This window comes from Trichosurus vulpecula, chromosome 5 (genome assembly GCF_011100635.1).
Source record: "Trichosurus vulpecula isolate mTriVul1 chromosome 5, mTriVul1.pri, whole genome shotgun sequence".
NCBI classification, from domain to species: Eukaryota; Metazoa; Chordata; class Mammalia; order Diprotodontia; family Phalangeridae; genus Trichosurus; species Trichosurus vulpecula.
Genome location: NC_050577.1, coordinates 48,977,486 through 48,996,235, shown reverse-complemented (window position 1 = coordinate 48,996,235; position 18,750 = coordinate 48,977,486). Strand labels below are relative to the sequence as shown.

Sequence of the window (18,750 nt, the reverse complement as noted above, 5' to 3'; positions counted from 1 at the left end):
AGATTGATTGGCGAATGAGATAAGAATAGTGGGAAGGTTATGTCCATCACCTGCTTGTCAAAAATAACCATACTGTTTGTTCCTTGCCATTGTCCCTGGGATAGATTTATCACGTCCAGATTGTACCCTCAAAGCTTACGTTTGCAAGCTGAGAGGAAGGAGGTTGGGAGGGGGAATTGCGGTTAGGGACCTATATAAACACCCCAATTTTCTGTGTCCAGTGCGCTCTGACACTGAGAGGACCCCCAGTCCTTTTTGTGTCCGGGTTGCCCTTTCCCGCGGGATCGTAATAAATTTTCCTTTCTACTTTCACCTTGAGATGCCTCTGTTTTTAATTCTTGGATTCGTAAAATCCATCCCACACACCTCTATGGGGGCAGGGATTCTCTTCCTGTTTGGGTTGGACTAGATGGCCACTGGGGTCTCTTCCCACTCAATTTCTGTGATTCTTAGGCCTGGAAAAGAGAAGAGGAAACATTTCTCTCTTTTTCTAAAGAGGAGGAAGAGACTGAGGGTGCAGAATGTTGCTTATCCTCTTAGATTCAGTCTAGAGGGTATAGAATGGGATGTAATCTGCAGAATGTTACAGACACCAGACAGATGCAGCCACACTAGGTTCCCAAATTTAGAGCAGAAAGGGACCTCAGAAGTTGTAGGAGAGACCCCTCATTTTACAAATGAGGAAAGTTAGGTCTAGAGATGAAATGACTCTTCCAAGATCCCACATGTGGTAAAATGGCAGAGCCAGCTGCCCTGGACAAGTCACTTAACCCCTGCTTGCCTCAGTTTCCTCGTCAGTAAAATGGGGAGAATAATAGCACCTCTCAGGGTTGTTTCGAGGATCCATGGTGATAATAATTGATAAGCGCTTACTTAGCACAATGCCTGGCATACAGTGAACACTATATAAATGTTAGCTATAATAATGCTAGTTATTATTTGGAACTCTGGCCTTCTGACTCCCTATATCAGGTGCTCTTTTCACTGAACTATGATGCTTCTTCGGCTAGGATTTGCTCCTATTTTCCTCTGTTACAGGGGAAGATGCATCGGATGAGGTGTATTTTGGGAAATGGAAGCTGAGCGGAGGAAAAAGGCTGGACCTGTTCTTTCACTGGGATAGAGAACTCCCAGATAAGGAAACTCCCTCTACCAGTGCAGGACCCCACTTTCTTGGTGACTTCTAGTCCTAGAGCTGATAAGTTCTGTCCACTCTGCTAGGTTAATTTGAAAAAGAAAAAGGGTAAACGCGTCGGGCAGGGTGCGCCCCGGGTTGTGGGCGGGCGAGGCCTTGGTGCTGCGAGTGAGCGCGCGTAACGTACCTGGAGAGCCTGCTGGGGCCCCTGGGCGTGCCCAGGTGGAGCTGGCTAGGCGCGCGCTGCCCCGGCGTCCAGGGCTGGCCTAGCACGCTCTGGGGACGGGTAGACGGCTGCCTGAGACCCGAAGCGGGAGGCAGGTTGGAGGGCCACGGGCAGTGGGAGGCGGTGGGGGGTGGGGAGGGGCGAGGAAGCCGAGGCGGCTGCAGGAGAGGGAGTGACGTTCTGCCAGGTCGGCCAAGCCATCGCTCCCGGTACTCCCGGGAGACGGGGCCCCTCCCGGGCTGTTTGTGAGATGACTGTGGCGTAGGTAGTATAAGGGTCCCGACCACCTGGCCGGGTGGTCCAGATCATCCCGCAGCCGAGCCCCGGCTTTGGATCTGCCGGGCCTGCGCGGGTCGGACATCCGGGAGCCCGCAGTTTTGGGGCTGGGGCTGGGGCTGGCGAGGAGTTCTCTAACCATTCCAGAGGCCGTGGGTCGGGGAGGCTCATCGGCCTGTGGCTGAGGCTAAGGCCGACTCTTCCCATGGACTCCTTCGATTCTCTTCTTCCTCTAATGGCTGCTTCCACACACTGTTGTCACTACTCTCCGTGGAGTGTCCCACCCCCACTGTATCCCACTTCGGATCCACGGCCACTCACAGACGCCAAAGGATACTAGCTAGAAGGGGAGGTCCCCAGGGCCGGCACCCAAACTATTCTACCCAGTCACAGACACATATTCAAAGTCTTGTCAAGAGTAACAAAGGCATGTAGAAATTAAAGCTATCTATAGTCACATAAAAAAATGCTCTAAACCACTACTGATTAGAGAAATGCAAATTAAAACAGCTCTGAGGTACCACCTCACACCTATCAGATTGGCTAATACGACAGAAAAGGCAAATGATAAATGTTGGAGATGTGGGAAAATTGGGACACTAATGAATTGTTGGTGGGGTTGTGAACTGATTCAACCATTCTGGAGAGCAATTTGGAACTATGCCCAAAGAGCTATAAAACTGCATACCCTTATGTTAAAAAAAAAAGTTTTTGCATGCAACTAGAAAACATGATACACAGGCAATGGGGCGTAGAAATTTATTTTGCCCTACAAGAAAGGAAGGGAAAAGGGGATGGGAGGGGAGTGGGGTGACAGAAGGGAGGGCTGACTGGGGAACAGGGCAACCAGAATATATGCCATCTTGGAGTGGGGCGGAGGGTAGAAATGGGGAGAAAATTTGTAATTCAAACTCTTGTGAAAATCAATGCTGAAAACTAAATATATTAAATAAAAAAAAGAAAAATCAAAACTGCATACCCTTTGACCCAGCAATATCACCAATAGGTCTGTATGCCGAAGATACCATAAAAAAAGGAAAAAGGACCTACATGTACAAAAAATATTTATAGCAGCTCTTTATGTGGTGGCAAAGAATTGGGAATTGAGGGGATGCCCATCCACTGGGGAATGGCTGAACAAGTTGTGGTGTATGACTGTAATGAAACACTATAGTCCTATAAGAAATGATGAGTAGGTGGATTTCAGAACAACCTGGAAAAGCTGAACTAATGCTGAGTGAAGTGAGCAGAACCAGGAGAACATTGTACACAGTAACAGCCACATTGTGCACAGTAACAGCCACATTGTGCAATGCTCAGCTATGATAGACTTAGCTCTTCTCAACAATACAATGATCCAAGCCAATTCCAAAAGACATCAAAGCATACTTTTCACTTTTTTCCCCATGGCTTTTCCCTTTTGTTCTGTTTCTTCTTTCACAACTTGAGTAATGTGGAAATGTTTACATGATTGCACATGTATAACCTATAACAGATTGCTTGCCTCTTGGAGAGAGGGGATGTGGGAGGGAGGGAAGGAGGAAGGGAGAAAAAATTTGGAACTCAAAATTTTATAAAAAATGTTGAAAACTATCTCTAGATTTAATTGGAAGAAACAAAATACCATTTTAAAAAAAGCAACAAAGCACACTCTTGCCCTGGAAATAGGATCATTGATTGCTTCGCTGTCTACAAGGAAATCGGGTCAGAAACTTCAGAGATACACCCCTATCTCCATGCTAACTAGAAATACTAGTTCTTGCACTAAATTTCACTGTTGACAAACCAGAGAGATCTAATCAAATACCTTCTTTGTTCTTCCTGCCCACCACAGAATGTGGTACTCTTGCTACTGTGTTCTATTTGACAGGATCTGCCATCAACATTTATCAGCAAAACGTGATCATAAAAGAATGTACTGATGTATACTTCATAAGGATCCAGAATGGCTTAAAACAAAAACAATGAAATACCCCTCTTTAAACTTCTCAGCACTAGTCAATTATGTCATCTACTCAACCTACATGTCTTTTTGAAGGCTTTTGTTAAAATATTTTCCCCCAATTATCATGCACTTATTTGTCTCTCTCGACCCACTACAAAAAAAGAAGGAAGAAAAGAAAGATCATGTAAGCATAGCCAAAAAAACCCAAAATTGTTTCTCATTCTGCATATTAGTTGCCCATATCTCTGTCATTAGGTAGGGAGCATTTTTCGTCAATTCTCTGGAACCATGGTTGATTTAATTTACTTGAGTTCTAAAGTCCTTCAGAATTGTTTGATTTTACAATATTAATGTCATGGTATAAATTGTTCTGGTTTTGCTCTCTTCTTCAGTCTGTATTAATCCGTACAAGTCTTCCCAAGTCTCCCTAAAGCCATCTCTTTATTTCTTACAGGGCAATAACATTTTTAAAACCTTTAATTCAATTTTATTTTCACTTCCAAATTTTCTCCCTCCCCTGACTGCGAAGGCAGGAAAATATAGACCTTATTACAAATGTGTATATTATACAAAACAAATTTCCCACCTTAGCCATGTTTAAAAAGGGGTGGGAGACAAGAAAAAAGAACCATAAGAAAACATGCCAAAATCTGCACTCTGAGTCCATCTGTTTTCTATTTGGAGGTGAGTAGGTATATGGGTGTTCAGGGAGAACTAGCACGTCTTATGTGAGGGCTTGTCAAGCCCTTTTCAGGGCTGCTCATCCACCTTTGGGGTCCACCTGGCACTCAACTCTCACCTATGGCTCCAAGAAGCTGTAGCATAAGCAGCAGCCACACACTAATAAAACGTTTTGGGAGATAGGCTAAACCAGATTGAGGGTCACCAACAAGCTACAAACCCTTTAGTGAGTCAGAGGTGTGTCTACCCCCAAAATGTGAAGATTTCCCCCAGGGAAATGGGTGGATGAGAACAATTTGTTCCAACAGCCATGAAGGCAGCTGAAGCAGGAGCAACAGAGTGCTTAGAGCTTGATCAGACATCAAAGACACCAAGGCCATCCACTGCAATCTGGGCCATCACCAGTTATCCTGACTTTTGTCTTGCCACTGGATTTTGATAACTCTAGAAGAGAGCGAGGCTAGCAACTTTGTGCAACTCTGCCTCACTTAAATTCACATACAAGTTCAAGACAACATAAACAAGTTCAAGACACACCCTGTGATGTCACTGGTCCTCTTTGAAAACGAAGGACAAGCAACTTCTGGAGGGGGATAGCATGTTTTATCATGAGTCCTATGGAAATGTGGTTGACCATTGTGTTGATCAGAATTCCTAAGTGTTTCCAAATTGATTAAGTTTAAAATACTACTGTGTAAATTGTTCTCTGCATCCATTCATAAAATTTTCCCAGGTTTTTCCGGAACCTTCCCCTTCATCATTTCTTACAGCATAAGGTTATTTCATTGCATTCATACACCATAATTAGACTGCAGCCAGCCAGCCAGCTACTGGAGTCCTTTCTCTGGTTGTCTTCCATTTCCTTTTTACTACTAGTGTAGTATATATTATTTTCCCCCAATTATTACATTTTGTATTTCTTCTACCAGCAAGTACAAGTATTCAAATATATGAACAAGAACAAAAGAAAATAATAAAAAGCAAATACAAATGGCTGTATTTATCATAGTGTCATACTTAGAGCTGTAAGGGACCTCAGAGATAATCTACTCTCGTTTTGCAGATGAGGTAACAATTATTTTAAAAATAGGATTGCAACCAGCTAGTCCTGTTGGTTTCCATAATCCCCTTCTGAACTTTGTTGTGTATTGATTAGTCTTGCTGCTCCGGGTCCCCTGATGCATCCAGGGCCATCTCCAGTTGTTCTGATCTGTATCTGGTCACTGGACCCAGATGGCTCTGGAGGAGAAAGTGAGGCTGGTGACTTTGCACAGTCCTCCCTTACTTAAATGCAATTCACTTGCATGTTATGGTATCACCTCCCTGATGTCATGGTCCTCTTCGAGAACGCAGGACAAACAGCAGCAAACAAGCAACTTTTATTTTCATAGTGATATTCAGTGTGCATATTGTTGAACTGTAGCCAACTTTATTAAATGCCAACATTTAAAAGAAACCAAGACAATTCCTTGAGTAGGCTGAAATATTGAAAAACAAAGTATTGCAGCTACTTCTAAAATCTTCAGTTATTTTTAGTAAAATGCAAATTATTTAAAATTCTTTGATGAAAAACAAAAAATGTTCATATGTAGACCAGGGGTGGGGAACCTGTGGTCTCAAAGCCACATGTGGCCTTCTAGGTCCTCAAGTGGGTGGCCCTTTGACTGAATCCAAACTTCACAGAACAAATCCCCTTAATAAAAGGCCTTGGACTTGGTCAAAAGGCTGCACCCAAGGACCTAGAAGACCACAGGTAGCCTGGAGGCTCCAGGTTCCCCACCCCCAAAGACATTTCACTTTCTATAATCAAATTCCATAATCAAATTTGATACTGACAATGGCTTTTTTCATGCTGCTACAGTTAAGAAGTCCCACGTGAGATTCTACCCAGTGAACTTATTAAGCTTGGACTGAGATTTGCAAATTGCATCTGCATTTTCCCAGGGAGTTTTGCGTCATAATCTCCCTGAAGCCTAAAGATTTATCGCATTTGTGGTTACTACACACCAGCTTTATTTGCCTTCTGCTACCAGTCCCTGAAAGTCTACATTGTTGTGCAAGTTGTGTTTTGGTTTTCTTCTTTCCTCCTCCAAAAATCTAAAGTACTTTATAGTACCTGTGAATAAACTAACAATTAGGAAAAAAACCATGATTATTATTTTATTTGCAATTCTAAATAGAGTGCTACATGCTTATAGAAACTTGCTAATTACTGGTTTCTAAATCAAGAGATGAGACCTCAATTTACTAGTGTTTCAAGTCAGATTCTTTTTTAATTTAAAAACGTTACTTCTGATATGGCTTAGAACTTACCTTTCTCATCAAGCTATGGACAAATTCAATCCTTTTGTTCCTTTTTAAGTGTATGTACAGGTTTCCTTCTTTCTACCTTTGAGGTACTAAAATTCCAGTTTCCTTAAGCTTTTATTAAAACTATATTTACAAGTGGCCTGGCGTAGTTGCCACCAAAGGAGAATCCAAATTTTTCTTTTAACCTTTGGAAAATGGGATGAAAATTCAGTGAAATGGCTTTAAAAATACAGTCTAACATTCAATGGCATTTTTTCTAAATCATTATCAAAGAGGGTTGTTACAATATATCCTTCTATTCCTGTTTCTTTCCTCTATTTGTGCTTCAAATAACGTAAACCTGAAACACAGACTTTTCCCATAAATCTTAGTGAGATGTGGTTCTAAAATTTAATGTAGCTGATTGCTGTCTATTTACTATTCCAATAAAACTTATAAAAAACTTATTATTTTGATATTTTACTAAGAACAATAACAAAGCTTCCAGCATCAAAAATCTGAAAGCAAGGGCCTAGTCTACGTAATTAAATCCTAGATTTTATTTAGATAGATCCTGATTATTTAAGGCTCTTGAATTATCCACATAATAAAACTTGGCTTCCCCATTACTTGGCATACTTCTGCTTGACCAGGCACCCTCTAGCAATAGTAGTTAGTATGTGTACAAGGGTCATGAAACCAATTTTAAAATCAAGCAATCAAGAAGGAAACACATAAGCAAAAGGAGTATATGTAGCTTGTCCTTTTTGTATTCTTCAGATGAACTGCAGCTAATTTTTCATGTTTTTTCTTTGGTGTTTATATCTGTTGTGTACCTGGTGAATGTAAGCAAAATTTAATAATAGCCTAGAGTATGAGGCTGTTTGTTACAACATATGTGGAATGCCAAAAGGAAATTACTTGTGGATTGTTTTTGGAGGGCTCATGTTGTTACTCCCCATAGAAAGTGAGCTCCTTGCGGTCACAGCTATTTTGATTTTGTCATGGCACAGTGCCTTGCATATGTAACTGAGAGTTGTGATGTGATGATATATCAATTATTTCTGTAGTAACCTGAGGAAATACTCAATATATCTAGGAGGTTCTATTGTTTTAAAACCAATTATCTTGCATATATTTATTACAACTATATTTTTAAAGGTGTCACTTCAGCTGTCACTTTTCAGTAGAATTCTCTTTTACAGAAAAGTATCATTAAACAAATCCGATGGGCCTTGGCCATGACTGACAAGGTATGCTTGCTTTGTTCCACATCTAGTCTACACCACTGTTGAGAAGAGATATATTTCATTGTCAGTCAAGAGTCTGGATTGCATGGGTTGGAGTTCTGAAGTTGTTTAAGCTCATCTTCCTTTACTTTTTTGTGTTCCTTGTGACCCAATCTGCCCGCCAATGCCTGGGTACACACCATGCTCATCCTCACTTCCCCATCTTTTGTACAAGCCAATGTTGCTGCTCTCTACCTAGCCCAGTCCTGACACACCCTTCAAAGCTTAGTTTAGCTTTTATCTTTTCATGAATTGCTCTAAGAACTTCACTTCCCACAGCCCTCCCTCCTTTCTCTGAATTCTTTTAGTCAGTAATAGATACTTTGCCTTTTTGTTGTTCAGTTGTTTCAGTTGTATCTGACTCTTCGTTATCCCTTTTGGGGTTTTCTTGGCAGAGATACCAGAGTAGTTTGCCAGTTCCTTCTCCAGCTCATTTTATGGATGAGGAAACTGAGGCAAAAAGGTTGAGTGAATTTGCCATTTGCTAAACCTTTAATTGTTTCATGTGCCAATTCACATTAGTTTTGCTTCCTCTTACAAATTGTCCTTGGCTACAAAGGACATTGGGGAAAGGGAAAGGTTTTCATATTTCTTTCTACCAACCACATTTTATGAAACACAAAAAATGTCATATTAGTTCCAAAACAGAGTGTCCTTTAAAAAAAAAATCTGGATTAGGTGAAGCCTGAGAGTGGCATATATACCATTGCGCTCCATGGATGAGTCTTTTCCAGGTGTCACAAGTTAAAGAAGTAAAAGAGGCAGATTTGTCATGATGGCACTGCCCCAGGTCCTTAGAGATAGTAGGTATCTCACTACAAAGCCCTTCGCTCCTCCTTCCCTTCCCACTCAAGCCTAAATAGGACTGCTAGGAAGTGGGTAATGGGAGAGGAACTCTGGGAATACACTTTGCTTAAACAGCTAATCAAAAAGCATTGGTAAAGTTGCTTACTAGATGACAGACACTATACTAAATTCTGGGGAATTTTTAAAAAAGGTAAAAATAGTCCCACTAATGGGGGAAGACAATAAACAAATAGCTAGGTGCATACAAGATACATACAGAGTACATGGGAGGTAATGTCAGAAGGGAGAAGATTAGTAGATGGGGAACCAGGAAAGGCCTCTTCCAGAAGGTGGAATATGAGTGAAGACGAGGCATAGAAGACAGAGATACTAAGAGGTAGAAAGAGGGAGAGCATTTTCAGCTTGAAAGACAGCCAATGTAACAAGCATGGAGTGGGAATGGGGGATGATTGAGATCCTTGTGAGAAAACAGAAAATGTGCCAATGTAGTCAGATAAGAGAATTTGTGGGGGGGAGTAAAGTAAGAACGGAAAGGTAGCAAGGATCCAAGTTGTAAGAGGTTCAACAGAGGACTTTCTATTTGCTTCTAGAGGTAACAGTGAGCCATTGGAATTGACGGACTGGCAGGGCTGATGTGGTCTGAGTTGAGGATGGATTGAGTGGGAAGAAACAAGACACAGACCAATTAGGATATTACTGCAATGGACCAGGCAATAGGTGATGGGGGGCCTCGACAAGGGAGGTAACCGTGTGAGTAGAGACGAAGGGACATTCAAAGATGCTGCAGAGGTCAAAATGGCAAGATTTGGCAACAGACTGGATGTGGGGTGAGAGTGAGGAATCAAAAGATGACCTCAAGGTTCTAAGCCTGTGTGACTTCGAGGATGGTAGTGCCATCAAACATTACAAGAAATACAATAATAAAAAGATAATAATAGAAAAGTTCAGAAGAAGGGAGGTTTGGAGGGTGGGGGAGAAGATAGTAAGTTGTTTTATACATGTTGAGTTTGTGATGACCATGGGACATCCAGTTCATGATGTCCAAAGGACAATTAGTGTCATGGGATTCAGCACAGGAAACTAAAGCCTGATATACAGAGCTTGGGAAAGACTAAAGTCCAATCAGTGTCATGAAAACCAAGAGAGGAAAAAGGATGCGGGAGGAGCTTATATAATGTTGAATGCCACAAAGAGGTCAAGAAGATGAGATTTGAAAAGAGGTCATTAAGATTTAGCAATTAAGAAATCATTAGACTTAGGAGAGAGATGTTTGGGTTGAATGATAAGTTGGAAGCCAGATTGCAGAGGGTTTATGAGAGCAATGAAGTAGAGGAGACACATGAGATAATGGATTAAGTAAGGATTTTTTTAAGTATGGGGGAGATGTGGGGCTCCTTGTAAGCAGCAGAGAAGGAAAAAGTTGATATGGCGATATTAAAGAGTGGGAATGATAGTGGAAACAGTGCTGGAGAAAACAAGACAGGATAGATCAAGGCTGCATGTAGAGGAGTTGGCCTTGGCAAGAAGGGTTACATCTTCACCTGAGACTGAAGGAGTGGCCATGGAAGGAGTGAAGGGAGATAAGAGGGAGGAGGGGGAGCTCTGGCAAATGACCTCAGTTCTTCTGGATGAAGTTGGAGGGGAGGTTCTTAATAGAGAGAGTGGGGGAAGGGGTGCCCTGGGAAGCATGAAAAGGGTTTGGAATAACTGCTGTGGAAAGTAGGATAGTGAATCCATTAGGGAGGCATAGAAGGATTGTCTTGATGCAGTAAGGGTCCTGTTTATATGATCATCACTTGACATACTGTGCATCCACATTCTACAATCTAGCCAAATTAGCTCATGTTTCTTACCCCTATCACTTGATTTTCTGTCTCCATGTCTTTGCCATCCATCATATGCCATGACTGAAATTCGCTCTCCTTCCCACCTCAAAGTTCTTTTTCTTTAAGATGCAGTTCAAACACCATCTTCTCCATGAAGCCTTTCCTGATCTCCCAATTGCTAGTGTCCTCCCTCCCAACTACCTTTTATTTAAACACTCTGTGACTGTATATGTATTTCATTAACTTTAGATTTATGCTGAATTTATTTTTATATATACTTTTCCCTCTCCCCATTAAAATGTAAGCTTTTGTCAGGATCATATCATTCCTGGTACTTGGATCTACAGTGCCTGGCACATAGGAAGTATTTAATAATTATTTGTGGCCTGAGGGTAACGAACCCAGTATGCAGTTTTCTGAATTCCTCTAACTCTATTCTGAATTTGCCTTTTGTCCTCTGGGATTTTAGATTGTTTCTCAGGTGCAGGTGTTACTCTGTGGAGCTCAATGTCAAGGAACTGAAATATGGCTCATGGGAGCGGAGCAGTGGCAACAGGTGCCACTGAGTACTGGGGCTTCCAAGCTTTGTAAATGAACTGGGTATGAAGCATGAGGAGTAGGGAGAAAAAGCTCAAGTGACTTGTCTGCATTAGCCTTTCTTGTTCACAGCAGAGCCAGTTTTATGGTCTGAACACCATATGTAGTGGTGGTAGGGTGCTTTTAACCTGTCTGGGAGAATCCTGGCTCCATTAGCTTGGTGCTCCTAAGGGATCCTAAAACCCTACCAAAATGGTTTATCTGGGGGCTGTGAATGAGAGGTTCGCTCTTGTTCCTACTGCTGAGGTATCTGCCAAATCTGCACAGATGGCAGGGTGAAAGCAACCTACAAGAGGATGGGGGTGAGGTTGGAGAAGGGGAAATTACATCGGTTGCATCACTGCTCCATGCAAAGGCTTGAGAATAAGAAGAGAACCAGCTTGACATTACCCCCACCCCGAGCCAATCTTCCTCCTCGCCCCTTCAGATCCTACAGTTTTTGGAGGTGATGGAGGCAATGGCTGGACACTGCACTGGCCAATGAGGGCTGAACACTTGCTCATACTAATATAACTGATCACGTTTTATGTGTTCACTTTATGCAAGTCTTCTTCAGTGTGTACTGTTGTATTTTTCCTTTCAAAGACTTTATTTTGGGGTAGGACCTACTGATATGGTTAAACCATTTGGTTAAATACCAATGGAAACTAAAATGCATAGTTTTTATGCATTTTAAACTGCTCTAATAATAAGACTCACTTAACAATTAAAAAAGAAACATGTCTTGATGTCAACATACTAAAACCTACCAAATGACTTCTTACCTTTATTGCTCTGACTGAATACAAAAATTTTTCTTTATTTTTTGCTACCCACATATTTCTTGCTAAAGATCATTAATAACTTGGAATACTCCAGAATATATTTAAATCTTTAGAAGGAAAATATTTATTATGTTAATTACGTGATTTTATGGATATGGCTTTCAATATTTTACATAATGAATCGCCTGGATAACATTCTGAAGTTGAGAAAACATGTTGTATTTAAATACCTTAAGCAGCTTTCACATCCCAATGGTACCCTACACAAATCCTTCACGGCAGCCAAACCAATTTACCCACCACCTCTTTTGATCACCCTTTCTACTTTCCCACCTTTGTGCCTCTTGTTTAAAGCTTAGTCCTGGAATGCTTCTCCTTCCTTCCTTTATTGTAAGCACACAAGCTATTCAAATGAGATTTAATTACTTTGCAAGGTATGGTCCTTTAGAGTACTGACACAGATTTGTATCTCCCATAACACTCTGTACTATAACTTTTTATCTGATATGAATGTAACAGGCACAAATAAATAACGTCTGTTGAGTGAAGAATATCCTAGGACTGAATTAAGAAATCACAAAAACTCTTATTTCTCCCCTGAAAATTTAGAATTCATTCTAAAAATTAGCATATGGAACTTTACCCATGTCATTTCTGAGTATCAGACATGTTATGACTTTAAAATGTTACTCTGAAAAGCAGAGGTTATGTAAATGCATACATGTGTGCGTGTGTGTGTGTATTCAGACTCTGCAGAACAGCTAACACGAACGTTATTGCCTTGGAAACACTTTTTTTAATTGTTCAAAGACTACAGTTTCCAAGTTAAGCATAGAGTAATCAAGTTATTCAACTTTCACATCAAAATTAACTGAACTAAGTAACTAATTTTTTGATGATATACCTATTCTGCACTATAAAGTAACAATTCATAAAAAAATTCAGGTACCAATGAGACACAATTCTTGACAATCTAGTGCCCATCATTTACAAAATTTGCACTTAATTTTAAAACAATCAACAAAATTATCCTCCAAGAGGGAAATAAAAAATAAACTCAAACACCTTAGAAGCTAGACATACTTTTTAACCAAAGTTCTGGAAAAAAGTTACAAAACTTTCAGATTACAGTAAAATGTCTTAAATAATACTGTTCCATGGTTTATGTATAGAAAATACATTTTTTTATTTCATTAAATTTTAAAATTTCAAGTATCTTTTGATATAATACTTCAAAAAAGTATATTAAAAATTTTGAATTTTGTTATAACTACACTCTAAATTCTCTAATAGTTATAAGAAATTTCTTTGTAAAGCTTAAAATTTGATTCCTCTAACATAATTTTCTAGTAATCTTTTTTTGGTGTCGAAATTAAAATGGCATATATCACAGAATTAAAAAATCAGTTATGTTACACACACAAATACACAAAGTAACAGATTCTGTACAAAATAAAAAATATACATACATAATACAACAGACTAAATATCTTGATAAAGCTGATATTATGAGAATGTTTCAGTGAAAGAAATCTGTCTTCACAAGACTCCTTCAGAATCACTTTTCTTTCCTTTCATTCATTTCTTTCACTAGGCATTAACTGTCCATTAAGCTTCAAGAGCAGTTTTACGACGAGACCTGCCTACAAAATATGATGTTAGTATGAAGTTGATCAAAGGTTAAAATGTACAAAGTACATGTATGGCAAAATAACATTCCCCATTCTTTTGAAAGCAGTTACTCCTTGGCAGAAAGCTTTACGGAGCAACTAAGAAATGAGTGACTATTACCTACTGAGGCTGCTGAAAGGACTGAAAAGTGGCCCAGCTGGATGGAACTATCTGGCAAGGAGTAGGAGATGAATTGTTGGTGCCTTGCCAGAAGAGCCAGGGAATGTAGCCAATCAAGATAAACAGGAAAAACTAGGAGGCATTAAAGGCCAGCTCCAGACTTGCCTTGTCTAAGTAAGGATAGGGCTTCATATACTTAAGAAAGGCTGCCTCTCCTCCTTGCTTTTTTTTTTTGGCAAGGCAATTGGGGTTAAGTGACTTGCCCAAGGTCATACAGCTAGGAAGTGTCAAGTGGCTGAGGCCAGATTTGAACTAAGGTCCTCCTGACTCCAGGGCCAGTGCTCTATTAACCTTGCCACCCTCCTTGCTTTTTAAACATGTCATTACTTTAAGTTAAGCAATTATATTGAAGAGTCTTCTCGAAATGAAGTATTATCATTTTACTTAAAAAAAGAATGGGCTTTAACAAGTATGGCAGTTTGGTTCTATCAAATATCTCTAACATTAGAGCAGGACCTACCTGTTTGGTGTGTACTATAAAGCTCATTTTATTTTCCAGACTGTGAATTTGAAAGCAAGTATCAGCATCTCCCAACTGCCACATAAAGCAACCATACTTGAGACTGATAAGTAAAGTCTGCAACAAAATCAGAAATCGTCATTGACTTTGGATGGTGTCACTGGTGACAGCCAAAGCAGCTCTTTCAGGTCTGAGTATTTGATTGGAAAACTTGTAATAAAATCTATGTTACTCCACAATGAGTTCTACAATGAAAAAAAAAAGACTCGAATGAAATGAGAAGTAGAAAGCATTATATGTCATATATCATTAATGTCAGCTATTATGATTATATGTAAAACTCTCTGTGGCATACGGTTATCCTAACCCCACAGGGACTCTCAATAGTTGCATGTGAAACTGATCTTTAAATCATTATTCCCAAGAAACTGCTATAGTAACAAGAAACATTTGTTTATTGATTTTTAAGAAAAAGTGCATTGAAAAATTAGCATACTTTCCTTTCTGTATGGGTAACAATTCACCCCTTTGACATACATCATTTTTCTAAAGGGCTACAAGGGCTCTTCAATCATAATGTTAGAATGCAAAAGTAACAATGATATATATTTTGGTATTTTAGTACACTTAAGATAACCCATTTATAAAAATTTTATGGCTCTTTGAATTAATGTCTATGTCACTACTTACATGTTGTGTTCAATATGCCTATGCTTATTCTTAAGCACTGGAGTACTGTGGGATAAATACTTCACCCCCTCAACACACCTTTTTAATAATTCTCTCAATGCCTGCAGAAAAATTTTTTCTACAAGATGAGAACCACTTGAGAGAAGACTGTTTTGGCCTATGCTTTAATAATTTTTGCAGAAAGTTAGCTATTTTACACTGCTTAAAAAGGTTATGAACTATACATTCTTCATTTTACATTTAAGACTGAGGCAAGTGACCTACCACCATTATGGACTTTTTCCTAGGAAAAAAGTTCCAAGGAAATGCCTGGAGTCGGTACTAATTCTCCCTCTATGTCTGTATCTCGCCATACTTTCACTTATATTTCAAATCTCTTAGTTCAAAAGTGATGAATTTTGTATGAAGCAGACTGCAATCTTTTTAATGGATGTAAATGGTCTTTTAAAAGCTGGACTGCTGAAGCGCTTATTACTCTGTGGCTACCCTTGCTATCAACCTGTCCAAACATCACGAGGTTGGTACACGAGCAAAAGATATACAAGCCATTAAAAGGCCTTTCTTTAAAAGCTGGTAGATCTGCCAGAGTCTGTCTGTATCTCAGAAACAGATTTAGCTTTTGGGAACTCAGGGCTACCTCTTTGCTACAAGGCAGTCCCCAAACAGGCCTCTATGGAAGAATTACATTTGTAGCATAATAAAAAAGAAGTTCATAATGACAATCTTTGGTCAGCAATTAAAGGTTAAATCAAACTCAATATATTCTGTTTAAGAAGGACAACTTCTACACATAAAAACTTGGTCATCATTTTAGTTTCCATAAAAAATGGTATAAATTTAAAAGATATGTCAGTCCTGGGAGTATATTTCAATTATCTGGAAAACTGGCAAACTAATTTAATAAAAGCTCTCGTCTTGACAAATCTGAATTATGTAAAGAAGTGAAAACTAGTTTTTAAAACGTTAGTTTATCACAATTATTTACTTCTTACTTTAGTCTCAAAGGAAAAAAATATTTTCCTTCAAATATATTTATGATTAAAGGACTCAAAAAATAAACTGAAAACATTTCTTATTAAAAATGATGACGCTAGAGAACATTGTACACAGCAGCAGCAACACTGTGCAATGATTAACTATGCCAGACTTAGCTCTTCTCAGCAATACAATATAAAAGACTCATGATGGAAAATGCTATCCACATCCAGAGAAAGATCTATGGAGTCTGAATGCAGATCGAAGGATACTACTTTCACTTTGTGTTTTTTCTTTCTCGTGGTTATTCCCTTTTGTTCTGATTTCTTCTTTCACAACATGACTAATGTGGAAATATGTTTAACATGATTGTATATGTATAACCTGTATCAGATTGCTTGTTGTCTTAGGGAGGGGGGGGAAGAAGGGACGAAGAAAAACTCGGAACTCAAAATTTTATAAAAGTGAATGTTGAAAACTATCTTTCCATGTAATTGGAAAAAAAAAATACTATTAAGGGAAAAAAATGGTGATGGTACTGAATGGAAATGGGCATAATGCTGTGACTAAATTTAGGACCCCATGATTTGTACCATTCTAAATAGTAAGCTTTCTTTCTCTCATGGGAAAAAAATGTTATGATTGATAAATGATATGAAATTTTAAAAACTTAAGCCTTTATATGAAATACTAGGATTTCTAAAAGTTAGCCTATTTGCTATTTTAACTGATAGGAAAGGTAGGCCCTACTTTATATGAACTGTCAAAAGCAATGGAAAATTTATTTACCTTAGTTTCCATATTGAGGAGATGTAATCCTTTTATGTTTACGCCTACATAAACCCGAATGACTTTATGGCTACTGGAACTTGCTTTTGTAAACACTTGTCCTGTAAAAAAAGCTGCCCCATATGTTGGAATTTCCCAGCAATTCTGTAAGAACATGCGTTGAAGGTGGTGCATTTCCTTACTGACACCTTCACTTGTGCTAAGATTCTAGAAGCAGAGGTGAAGAGGGGGAAAAGAAAAAGGGTAAATAAAATAAAATTCCACTACTCTAACCACCATATTACACTGCCACAAAGAAAGCAATTTCACATAACTAGGCCTATTTAAATTTGAGAAAATTATTAGTGTCTTGAAGATTTACTCAGATTTTCGTTGTAAAGTGCCTAATGGTGCCCCAGAACTCTTCTAATAGACCTAAACAATACATTTTAAGAGAAATACAAGGAAGGTGACAATTACTTATCTAAAAGCACATTTCCCTCTAATATGTACAGATTGCTGAGGCTGCTGATTTGATTGGTGGGGGTATCCCCTCCACCAAAGCGAAATGATGGGCTTGGACTAGATGTCTGTGAGGTCTCTTTTGGCTTTAAATCTAAGACCCTCTAACCCGGTGGGGGAGACAGGACACCTGCAGCCCTGAGGCCACATGTGGCCCTCTAGGTCCTCAAGTGCAGCCCTTTTACTGAATCTGAAGGCCACATGTAGCCTCAAAGCCGCAGGTTCCCCACCTCTTCTCTAACTCTTCGATGCCTTCTTCTCCTCCCACAATTTATCTCAGTTTCAAGAATAGCGTCAACAGGTTCATTTCATTCTTTTTGGTTGTGAGATTATAAAATTAACAAAAATATTTTTAAATTCCAATTTAATAAAATACTGAGTCATGTATTAAGAGTTTTAAATATTTCTACAAAGTGTTTACCTTGTATTCATGAAGTATTCTATTTGTCCAGTGAGGTGCCTTACTTTTCAATTTGGTCACTGGAACTATGGATTTTAGATTTTCTTCACTATAACAAACATACCAACATAGGTTAAAGAAATAATTTGAACAGCAAACTACAATGATTGTGTCAAACATATGATAAAGATTTTAGGAAGGAAATATTAACTTCAAGCTAAATAGCTAAATATAATGTAAACAATCTTGTTATGATATAAGCTTCTTGAAGGCAGGAACAGTTTAATTTTGCCTTTATTTCCCTAACACATAGCACAGTGCTTAGAACACAGAGGTCCTTGACAAATGCTTGCTTTTTGATCTGTACGGTATCAGAATGTTTCACTTTAGAAACTATCAATGTAGACTGCCATGTTCAATTTAGAGCCCTGCTATTTCCTTCTGCCCTAATGCGACCTATGGTCCCCTCTACTCCACGAAGCTGCATAATTCTGTACCGCACCAACTTCTTAAAAATGATTATGGACATTACCAGTAGCAATTGGTATATGTTTAAATAAATCAGAATATCTTTATGTAATTAATGTCATTTAAATACTTACTTAAGGAAACCTTGTTTGTGTTTTTTACTTTCATAATTCCCATAAACAATCTGCAACAGTAGACTTGCCAGTGTTATCAACTTGGCATCAGGAGATGTATAAAAGCCTTTCAGCAAATTATATCTGGCTTCATCAAAGAGAATAAGAATGGCTAGAGGGTCTTCAATCTTTACAAGGAAAAAAGAAAGTATGATTAACATATTACATTTTCTTGTTACAAAGTCAGTGTAACTTTTCACTTTCTTTTTTTTTTCCTCAGCCAAAGGAAAAAACAAAGTTTATTAAAGATTCGCCATAATGGGTAGTCTTAAGAATGTTCGTTTTCACAAGCAGGACAGGTTCAATCTACTGAGCTAGACTGAATCTGAGCCTAACTTTTCACTTTCTTAATGGGAAAAAGATAAAGCTAAATTGAACATCAGTGAGGTATTACTATTGAAATTAACAACGAGGTTATAAATATGGACAATTTCCAAGGTTTAAATTAATTCTGATTTTTTTAACATTATACTTATTTAAGCTTTGGATATCATTAAAGTTTGAAAGTTTCTAAATATATATTTATATAAGTTATATAGAAATGTTTTCCTGGCAGAGATACTGGAGTGATTTGCCATTTCCTTCTCCAGCTCATTTTACAGATGAGG

At 38.8% G+C, this 18,750-nt stretch overlaps 2 protein-coding genes across 3 annotated transcripts in view; both read right to left on the bottom strand.

The window, feature by feature from the left end:
• LRRD1 (leucine rich repeats and death domain containing 1) overlaps positions 1-1,546 on the bottom strand; it is a 30,959-nt gene extending 29,413 nt beyond the window's left edge. Inside the window, exon 1 of the mRNA XM_036758634.1 lies at positions 1,323-1,546. The gene's annotated coding sequence lies outside the window, so the exon portion shown is untranslated. The remainder of the gene's footprint in view (positions 1-1,322) is intronic.
• A 10,389-nt stretch (positions 1,547-11,935) lies between these two features.
• Positions 11,936-18,750, bottom strand: part of KRIT1 (KRIT1 ankyrin repeat containing) — a 35,312-nt gene continuing 28,497 nt past the window's right edge. Inside the window, exons 14-18 of one of the 2 annotated variants that reach the window (XM_036759969.1) lie at positions 18,104-18,270; positions 17,523-17,610; positions 16,601-16,807; positions 14,147-14,263; positions 11,936-13,478 (exon numbers count right to left, since the gene is read on the bottom strand). In XM_036759969.1, the coding sequence (XP_036615864.1) occupies positions 13,410-13,478; positions 14,147-14,263; positions 16,601-16,807; positions 17,523-17,610; positions 18,104-18,270 (648 nt within the window). In that variant the 3' untranslated portion in view covers positions 11,936-13,409. The remainder of the gene's footprint in view (positions 13,479-14,146; positions 14,264-16,600; positions 16,808-17,522; positions 17,611-18,103; positions 18,271-18,750) is intronic. The other variant, XM_036759970.1, reaches the window with a different exon arrangement.